An 11,085-nucleotide genomic window follows, 5' to 3' on the forward strand; every position below is an offset into this window, starting at 1 on the left:
CAGCACTTTCTGGGGTACTTTTTTTTTTTTTTTTATCTTATTTGTCACACTCCATAAGAGTGCATTTGTTCACAGTATGTCTCTCATGCTCCAAGTCCTTGCTTGTGCCTCCCCTTGGCCCAACCTCGTCCCCCATATATTTTGCTTGGTTCGTTCTGCCCCTCTCATACCCCACCCCAGTTGATGCTCAACTTCTCCCATCGCTGTCCATGGTGCTGCTTTTCTGTGCCTGCAAACCTATTGGCTAGTATCTCATATGGGGAAATGGGAAATACATTTGTTTAGTTTACCCTTCGCAATAAAGCATTTAACCTGCAAGACACGGCGTAATATGATTGGAAAAAAATCACCCAAACATAATCTATATTGGAGATGGCACTCCTGCAGTATTGAATTACATTGGGGAGACAATGTGGCGTAAAGGCCAGAGCTTGCTGATTTTGGAACTGAGGATCCAGATTTAAGTCTTGGCTTCAGCTCAACATTCTGTGATTCTGTGCAAATCACTTAATGTCCCCGTGCCTACCAGACAAAACCAAGCCTCCGATAAATCTAATGGTTTTGTCAATGTATTTTTAGACATGTTGCACAGGTGGAAAAAAAAGGCGTGTGGTGGAATCAATATTAGGCAGGCTTGGTGTTTTGCAACCATGGCATTCAGCAGCACTATTGGCGGGATAGTAAGAAAACATTGGGCCCTTGCATTATACTTCTTTCTTACAAATCAATCAGTGATGCAAGCTGCATGCCCAATCAAGAGCTGGTCGTAACCACCTGTGGATGTACATAGATGCAATTATGTCAAACATATTAGTCTAAGGATTGGCATCAACCTGGTCAAGCCCAAGAGAGCATTACACTCGAATTCTGAATGTTAGCATCTTATAAGCAGCTGCATGGCATATCTTTAAGCTTTTTAATCTAGCTTTCGAGATCAGCAGTGTGCCAGCCTACCTTGCATGCTTCTTCAAAATGAAGGTCGGAAGTACATTGTTTTTTAATGTTCCAGAGGGTTCCTCTTTCCTAAAACAATTGGTATGGGGAAAACTTCCTAAATTAACAGGTTCAGTTTTAGTCTGAAAGTGAATGTATGGATTAATCTGATTGAGGCAACAACAGAGATGGCAAAGTTGGGTACAAGCTGCTGATGTCCCAGCGTAGTATGGGAAGGAGCTGTGAGAACAGCAAACAGCTTGCATTGTTGTATGTGCGTTTGTGAAAGAAGCATGCAGTGCTGCGGCCTGGGATGCATCCTAGTATGTGTAAGGGAAGCCTGCACTGATGCTCTAGGTACTCTGCCTCGTATGTGTGCTAATGAGGGAAGTTTTACAGCTCCAGCCTTCACAAGATGCCTTTTCTATCCAAAGAAAATTTTGATTGGTCTTTGGAGTGCTCTGCCCGTTCGGTGTGTATGCATCTTGCGCTTTTTGCTGCCTACCCTGTAATTTTTTCGTGTGTGAAAAACGTGCATTGTACTTCTCAATGTTATATCTCTAGTGTGTGTGAGAGAAGAGAGAGAATTCTATTGCTACTTTCCACGTAAGTACCTGTACTTTATCTGTGTGCAAGCGAAGCTTGAATTGCAGGTAACCGTGTTTGTCAGGGTCATTCCAAAGTGAAATCGTCATTCTCCTCCACTTCCCAAGCCACGAAGGCAGCTCAGAGGGCCGCAGGACCACCATTTGGGAAGCTCACCTGCAAGCCCCTAGGTCTGCCTCAGATAGAGGGTCAACTCCCAATGAACTTATAGAACATTCCAAAACATTCTGACCTCCTGTGGCAAAACGCCCCCTCTAGGAGCACACCAGATAGTCTGGTGCAGGAACAACCTTTCACTCCAGACTAGGCCTACGCACACCCTATTACCTCACTTTTTCTTCTTTATTCCCAGGAAATACATTGTGCTTTCTTCTGGGCTCACGAACAGTCGTTTCCCAAGACCTGCAAAACCATTGCTCATGCTGCTAGCACACTCTGCATACTTCACTCATTCTTCACGGAAAACCGTACTATTCCTGCCACATTCATAAAGTTAAAAACCCTATGGGTGCTAACCGACTCTGATATGTTCATGGACCTTTGTGTGTGAAGAGGAGAACTTATTCCACCACGTATCGCAGGAAAATGGTGGCCTGTGGTGACTGACCTCCAAAATTCTAGTGTTACTATGTATGTGAGAAATTCCCATATCCCTCTCAACTGTTCATGTGGCCTAGCATTCACCCATCAGACAGGTCAAACGTCAGATGATGCTGTTTCCGAGGCAAAACGGGCCTTGTGAGCCTTTCCCATGAACACCTGAACAGGTTTTAGCCTAGAGTAGATCAGATATTAGTAATGCTATCAGTCCATGCATGCCCACTTGTAAGACAAAATATCAGATTTCTGAGGTGAGGAAAACAATGGGATTTTGTTATTTTGCTCTTTAGACTGTCCTTTATGGGTAAAAGACACGAGACTAGGTTGCTCCAATCCCACATTAGCTTCCTCCTTACCTTAGAAAAAGTCCATCCATAACAGTATGTTTCGAAAACGGCTTAAGACGCTGTTAGAATCTGCTACACGCTCATGAACGATGCCAAGATCTGGGGCCTTATCACATAAAGCTAGCACTGCAAGTGCCAAGTAAAGCCATAGCCTCTTCTACAGTTTTGGGATGACTGGTGTCTTTATTAGTTGAACTGCTGGGGAAGCACTATTTTACCACCTTAGAGATGAAAGGTTGCTTGTCACAGGAACTTTAAAGGAAAGCATTGTGCTTGGCTTGAAATGTAGCAGCATTCTTTGAGCTATTTAAAGTTAACAACAGAACATAAAAAAATACACACACAAAGCAGCATAACGCAAAACCTTTTAGGATGCAACACAGAAAAGTCAAACTGAAGACACAATTCAACCACAGCACAACACAACACCATCACAATGCAATAAAGCAGCACATAAAAGCAGTAGTAGAAAAAAGAAACCCACAACCCATCACCACCATAACAAAGGCCACACAGCAAACGTGCATTACCACTCTTGTCGCACATTATCAGGTCCACAAACCTGCATATATAATATGGTGGTAAACGGTGTTTGGAGCAACCACCAGTGGCGGCCGTCGCATATGTCAAGGGGATGGAGCTGGGGCAAGGATGGGGATGGGGGAAACAGGAAAAAAACACTGGTTCTCAATTTCATTCCTGCCTCCCGCTGCATCATGCTGCCTCGCTCGTATCTCCTCTTCGTCTGGTGTCCCAGAATTCACTGGGACACCAGCACAGGCTCCCCAGCAATCCTGGCTCTGCTTTCATGCTAAACATAACATGAAAGCAGCATCAGGATTGGTCTGAGCGGCAGTGACTGCCGCTCAGACACAAGCCTGGGGTCTGGGTTGGAGAAACCCAAGTGCGCATGTGGGTTTGGCCGGCCTCAGACAGATGGCCAAACACACAGGAACACTTAGTGCACTCTTCCCTCCTCCCATGGCCCAGCCCCCCCCCTCCCTGTACACGCTGAGGCTACTGCGGAGGAGCCGTCCCTGTCAACCACTGCCTTAACTTGCCACCAAAGATGTGAAATTGTGCCAGGCAAATGTTTGCAGTACGTGATCTTTTAAGTGCAGTGTGCTCACTCACTCACACATATTATAGACACATTTACCCTAGATAATACTGTTTGTGTGTTTCAGAGCTGGCTTCTCTTCTTGGCTTCTTCTACATCTTCGCCCGTCACAGATACTTCTTTGGATATGCAGAGTCTGCAAAGGGCAGGTAAGCTCAGTTTACAAAAAAATCTTCATTATGAAATCCATTGGCTTGTGTCAGAAATATGTCATATAATGTCAAACAGAAAAAGAGCTGTATGATCGGGGAAGCAACGTCACTGGAGGCCATTCAGTATCCGAAAAAAAGGTGATTTTTTTTTTTTTACCAGCATTGACTGGCCATTAAGACCTGCACATATGGTATTGATTTAATTTATTTTTATTCAGTGTTAGAAATGGCAAATAGTTACTTTGGGAACCCACAGATGAGTGGGTGGGGCCAAAAAGGGCAGAGGTATGTAGGTTGGAGTCAAAAGCAGCAGAGTCAATGACACTTATTCTATAATCCGCTAGCACATTGCGAGTAGCTAAGCATTATTTTTTCTAAAGATTGCTTGGCACCCTGAGATAGTTATGCTCCTCTGGTTCGCTTTGCTATCAAAAACAATCATTAGGCTAGCAAAGGGAGGTAAGACACCTGCTGTAGACGTCTGTCTGTATTCTGCAAGCCTCAGAGTATAATACTATTAAGATAGCTTAGGTGGTGGAGGCCTTTGGTACATGGAATGATGTGTAATTTCTGATCACAGGTGGGAATGACTACAGACTAGTTTAGAGGATGAATGTTCCTGCTGTGGAATGTATGGTAGATTACAGGTTTGCACTGTGAAGAATGGCTCAGTCAATTAAAGTGTGTTCCATAGATCCTTGTGTACAATGCAGGTCACAAGTTCCAACTGTAGTAAACATCTGCATTGCATATGCAAGACAGAAAGTCGAATTCCTGGATAATAAATTCAATGTTTCCTTCTTATAATGTTGGTAATACGAATACAATTAATTTAGAAAGAAGTAAACACTTATGGAATTCCCAAAATAATGCTGCTGTGTGTTTTTAGGTGGTCATTGCTAGTGTAATATGAGGCACAGACGTACACACATTACACACAGACAGAGCTTGAGGAGGTAAATCACTCTCCAGGTTTCTGACTTTGAGTTATATCCTATTTTGCTCCCAGGTGGGCAGTTTGAGTGTCCACCGTCCAGCTGAGCTCCCAACGAGTTCCCAACTCTCACAGGAAGGCATACTGATTGTCAGTTAAGTGACCCATTAGGCGGTAGGTGCTGTCAGTGGAAAATAGCTTTCCTTCTTCCCCTCAATTGCAGGTTTTGAACCGGTCTGCATTTTCTGAAGCACAGATTTACTTTCTTTCACGTAAGGCGCAACGCAGAGCTGCTTGAAAAATTGCAGCACTGAACTATGTTAAGGTTAGGAAAGAGTGTACTACCAGATTTAGTAAGAGTTTCCTGCCAATGACATTGTTAGCAGCAGTTAATGCTAAGTCTAGCTGCTCCTCGTGGCGCTAAGCCTCTCGCTGTTGCGCCAAGATGCACTAAGGACAACAGTGTCTTGACTAGGATTTCTTTGGTCGGTATATCTTCCAGGACAAATTCCAAGCGCTATGCTGCTTGACTCCTTACTTGTGACAATTTTTACTCTGCGTTAGGATTTTGGGCAAAGCCAGATCACACCAGTTTTGTAGACTTGGCTCTGTGACAAGCTTCAATGTTTTTGCACAAGTCTGCCCCAGACATGCATTCTGCGGCATACATTAACAGGGAGACGGCCCAAAGGGATTTAGGTGCAGCACTAGGGTCAACTTTCAGTACAAAATAGCTTTTGCATGTAAAGATTGATCCATCTCTGCTTTTTGCGCCGTTTGATGATGATTTGTGTCTTGCAATCGCAAACCTTTAGTAAATCTGGGCACAGTGTTTTCAGGCACGACTGCATGTGTCCTTGGACGCATATTCTATGGGCCTGTCCCCGTACCTGCTCCAGCTTAAGAGAAGTTACAGCAACCATAATGTGACTGGTTCGCACTCTACTCCAGCATTATTTTTATTTACATTTTATCAGTGTAAATTACAGTATGCACCCCAAGTTACAAAGCCATTTACGCACCTAGGTTCAGCGTAGGCACTTAATTGACTTGATTTATGAGGGTAAGTCATGTTCCGGTATTCACAACATACCATTTAAACTTGTAAAGGGACTTACCCACAGGTAATATTAAACTCGTATAGTCTAATAGTAGACGTGAGGAAATCTTTTGACAAAAGCGAAGTATTAGATGTTTCTGATGACATGTTCCAAAGTTCTGTAGCTGGACACCCACAAATGTGTTGGCATGCAACACACAGCAATTCCATACTACAAACAAGCTCTTAAATGTATTCATGTCAGAGACAAGAGCAAATGCATAAATGTGAGAAGAAAGAAGAGAAAGGGAGGGGAGTAGAGGAAGGGGATGTTCCCAGAAAAAAATATTTTCGTAATCGAAAAATAAGTAAAAAATTGCAGATGCCATTTGACATTACATTCTGCCTGTATGAATGAACACTGTGTAAATGTCACATAAGTACATAATAGCCTGTCCATAAGAAGGAATTTATAAAGGAATTCTATAACTACTGCGAATAATTTAAAACCGTGGCAAACTCCTGGGATGTGTCCTGGAATCTTTTGTGAATTCTGTGATATTTGGAAATGTACATACATTTGAGTGTCAGGTCTACGAGTGTAATCTTCCATCCATCTTTCAAGATTGAGGTTTTTGGTCAGTAACCTAGCTTAAAGAACAAGAATACATATAGACATCAACTATGAAATACCATAGTGTTTCCAATTGGCAATAGACTCCTCGCCAGAGCACCAATGGTGGGTGTTGTAAGCTGTCACGAGCCCCTGAGAGGCAAAAATGTATTCCTGGTATGATGAGAAAACGACGACTATGTGTTTTGGGAACCAATACAATAAAAAATATCAGTGCTCAGAATGTTTATGGGTTGACATGAGATTGATGGCAATCTAGCTCTGTTGATAAAGGGGACAGACTAGTTCAGTGAGTTCAACTCACAACCATTACACGTGCATCGGTCCCAAGTTAGAATTCCAGCACCCGAAGCTGGTTATTGGGTACTAATAACACTTTAGGAGCGCTGTTTTTTTTTTCAAAAAGTAGTTCATAGTAGAGAAAATTACTCCGCCTGAATGCAAATGTAAGTTTGTTGAAACATGCAGACTTGAGCTATGTTGTTAACCATTGTCAAGGCGGATGCAGTGTTGTGTGCTGTGTCTGACTTAAAATATACCATTAGCATGAGATATATACATGGTTAAGATGGTTGAGATTTCACAGTGGTGTAATAACGTTTGATACCTGGGCACGTGCCCATGGTATATAGTCGCAATACAGTGCAATAGACAAATCATATGTACCGAGGACATCTATAAGGGCGTGGATGCCATCACCAAAGCAGGCAGAGTTCAACATATAAGGCGAGAGTTATACAGTAACAACACTAACTTCAATATATAATAATTATTTTTTTTAATTGGAGCCATAGACTTTTCCACACTTAATGGTTGCAAAACAACATTTAAATTATTTGTTTATGAAAAATGCACTTCTTAAGCCGACTGTATTCCCTTATTACGACCAATCAATTTTGTGATACATTGGGAATGCAAATCGGAGTGCATTGCAGCCTGCTCGGGAGAATGTAGCTGTATTTAAATTCTGCATACAACATAATTCGATTTTAGTGTTTAGATAGAAACACACAGAGCCACCACCCAAGGATAGTTTAAGTATATTGTCCAGCAAAAAAAAGTGCATTTGCACAGCGGGCTACTTTTTGCGAAAATGAGTATCTACTGTGCATATCACTCTGCATTGGGGAAATAAAATCTAAAGAAAGTTTCCCATGGCATTACCAGTAGTTGGCCTGAAAACCTGTGACTGACGCAGTTTTGCAGGCATATTAGCGGGAAATTATGTGAAGTCCCCAAAATTGTAAAACTACAAGTGCATAAGCATTTGTATGTGGGTGTAGATGTACAAGTATTTGTGAATCAACTTATTTGTCTTTTAAGTTAAAAAAAGTTCCCTTTAAGCCAAGGTTGTATGTCTTGGATTGTTGTTATTGCCTGCCAATCATTGATGGTATGAGGATGTTGATGGTATGGCAGATAGACTCATTCTGGGTTATAGAAGGGGAGGGATGATCAAGTTTTAGGAGGAGGAACCATGAAGTGGAATGCAAGGAATATGCGTATGATTTCCATCTTATTAGATAACAAGGAAATAAGCCCTTGTCTGGGATGAAGCAATTTTGGAGAGGCTTGCCATTTCAGACTATATGGCATGCACATCCGTAATTTGGTTATTTCAAATAAAATCAGGAAAGGGCCACATTTTAAGACAACTCATTGCTGAGTCCTGAGAGCTGGCAAGGATGGATCGAATCCTAAAAAATTAGGATTCACCTAGATCTAGCGTAGTTAATGCTGTGAAGAGAAGCTGTGAGTAGCTCCCGTGTCCATAGATTTTCAACATTATTTTGCATTTAAGTATGTAAGATGCAAGTGGAGGTGTGATTTATGGTTGACAGAGGGATACTGAGGTAACAATGCAGAAGGAGAGCATGCCACAATGGCCAGTTGTTGTGAAGTTTCTGTTGTATGTGTTATTACAGATGCCGCTGATACAGTTCTTTCGTTTGCTTTTGTAGGATTCCTGGCTTCTATATGAGTTTGATAGCGTTGTTCTGTCTGCTGGTCATGGCCATAGCTGGGATTACCAATGGCGTTCTTGACAAATACCTTGACATCAACATGCTGAAGAAAATACGTCGGATGTTTTAAAGTCTGCTGTGCAGATTTTAAAAACCGGAACACGTTCTGGAAAAAGGGACCTCGCACAAGAATGAAAACTGTATAACATGATATTGTTTACTTTTCAATCGCTATGCAAAGGTAACATTATATTTTTTAAAGAAATATGCATATTTTGGTAGAAAAAGTATTTCATAAGAATCTTCAATGAACTTCCATGGGTCCCCTCCCCAACATTTGAGGTGTTGTTTTGTTGACTGTTTTACAAGCGTCGTTGCTGCAAAGCTCATGGGAAAAAATAAATAAACGTTTTTACAACACCTGCCAGTGTTTTACTTTTGGTCTTTTATTTAATTATATGAAAAATAAAGATGTCACACACATTAAAAAAACGGGTACAAAATGTACCAATTCAATCACGTGAAACAGAAAACGATCTAGTTGGAGGGAAAACAACTTATAGTCTTAAATTGTAATGTAGCCTGAAGAAAAATCATTACAAGATTAAGAACTTGCTTTATAGGTGGGAGGTAATGGGACAACTGGCAAGAGTGTGCCTCTACCTCTTGCATTACCGAATTTATTTAGAAGCTGAGGACCCCGGTGTGCTCAATGGTCAGATTGTTGTAAGATCTATTCTTGTTGGGTTGTTGCTCCATCTTGTGTCCAGTTTCTTGTCTTCGGTCAGCTCCTCCTGAGTAGAAGATTCAACTTGTAGGAGTGGAGACTCCATTACATATCTTTGGGCTGAAATTAAAAGGAGGGGTCATCAGTTTTACTTTAACCAGAGGACCAGGATAAGCCGGCTTGGCTTGTGTTTCAGGCTGTGTAGCATACACCGCACGGTTTAGTTATGAAAGAAGACTCAGCAGCAGGTCACATTATAAAGCTTTGTCAAATTTTAGATATTCCGATCATGGATGCAAGGCAGTACAAATGTTCTGAGCCTATGTGGAAACAGGATTCCAAACAGGATTCAGTTACTTCAAGAACCATTCCATCTGATATACACGCTCAGGTTCCCTCAAACAAGGGTGAGGCTCTGATCCTGCAGGCATGAGTCTCACACAACTGTTACTAGTGCTTAATTTGTAAAAATGTGTCGCTGCCCTGGGTATTTCTCAGATGGCCTCCAGGATTGACACTACCCACTGTCCCGAATACTAACCAATACACAGTACAAGTGTGACAATTTGACTACTGCCGGTCACCTAACAGTGTGAATATGATTTGGACCCATTGCATTTTATAAGTATATTGGATTAGTTGTTCATGGTCTCTGCTCAAAAATATACAGACTGCACCTCTGTGTGATAGAATGTCATAAATAAGTGCAAGTGTTTAGAAATAAGTGCTGATGTTGAACACAAATTAAGCACTGCTTTTACCATGAGTCTCTGTCACATTTTGCTCATTGTGGGGGTATCTGGCAGCAGGAGAGATTCGCACTAGTCATTCTCCTTCATAAGCACCCCTGCACTAGCTTTAATGAACCACAACTCCCAGTCACCCAAAACCAAGTGATGAGTATGACAAGAAGCCAGTCCGGCTCATTATAAAACCTGCCCCCATTCAACTCTGCTTCTCGATTCTTCATGCTGCTGGTGCTTCATTTATATATTTATTTATTAACAGTGAAAATTTAAATAGCACTTTCTGTCGCCTTTTGGTAACTTCTGAGCACTTGCAGGTACTGGGTCCAGCTTGATTATTGGAAGGGAAATTTAGTATCTAATCAAGTGGTGTCGGTAACCAAGCCTTCAGCAAGACCCTTTTTCCTAGTCAATCTCTGTTGAAGATGAGCCTGTAAAATTGAGGGGCATATTTACAAGAGGCTTGCACGGCCGGTGCATCACTTTTTTTGACACACCAACGGCACAGGCTGCAGGCCCATATCTGCAAGGCCACGCAAATCCACTTTGTGTGGCTTTTCATGGCTTTGTATATATGGAGTAAGGCAAAGCAGTGTAAGTCGCTGCATTGCCTTACTCAGTATCCAAGAGGTATTCCATGGGTGCTGCGGTGGGTTCTTTCATGCAACACCCATGGATTTTGACGCATTCCCAGATTTACAAGGATTTTTAAACCTGGGAATGTGTCAAAAGCCACACTTTCCCAGGGGAGGCGTAATGAGTAAAAAATAACTTTATTTTTCCTTGTTTTTTCCTCTTTCTCTGTGTGCTGCATTCTGCAGCACACATAGAAGGAGGAAAACACTGCTATTGTTTTTGTGCAGGAAGGTGTCCCTTCCTGCACAAAAAATAACTCATACAGTGCAATGGCAGCCAATTGTTCACCAGCGCATTGGGAGAGGACAGGAATGCGTTATATCTCATAGATACAGCACATTCCTGTCCTTTTCTTTTGATGCAGGGAGGCGCAGAAATGAGCCTTGCAGCACTGCCCTGCACCAAAATACTGTAAATAAGCCCCTCAATTTGCAGGAAATTGCTGAACTTCATGTGGTTTGGTTCTGATTATGGGTTTGGGGCAAGGTCATTCCAGAATCCTTGTACATGTGCAGATCTGCCCCAGTGTTTCACGCGTATAAAGGATGGAAGTTTGATCCAATAGGTTGACAGAGATGTAGTGAAGTTTTTGCTTCTTCATGTAAATAGGACATTTCTCCTATTACACATTGTAGAGGGAGCACCAG

The 11,085-nt window shown here is 42.0% G+C and overlaps 1 protein-coding gene across 1 annotated transcript in view; it reads left to right on the forward strand.

The window, feature by feature from the left end:
- MGST2 (microsomal glutathione S-transferase 2) overlaps positions 1-8,749 on the forward strand; it is a 37,995-nt gene extending 29,246 nt beyond the window's left edge. The window contains exons 4-5 of the mRNA XM_069240984.1: positions 3,674-3,755; positions 8,327-8,749. Coding sequence (XP_069097085.1) covers positions 3,674-3,755; positions 8,327-8,459 — 215 coding nt within the window. The 3' untranslated portion in view covers positions 8,460-8,749. The remainder of the gene's footprint in view (positions 1-3,673; positions 3,756-8,326) is intronic.
- Positions 8,750-11,085: the final 2,336 nt, after the last annotated feature.

The sequence above is a fragment of the Pleurodeles waltl genome, chromosome 1_2, assembly GCF_031143425.1.
Source record: "Pleurodeles waltl isolate 20211129_DDA chromosome 1_2, aPleWal1.hap1.20221129, whole genome shotgun sequence".
Taxonomy (NCBI): Eukaryota; Metazoa; Chordata; class Amphibia; order Caudata; family Salamandridae; genus Pleurodeles; species Pleurodeles waltl.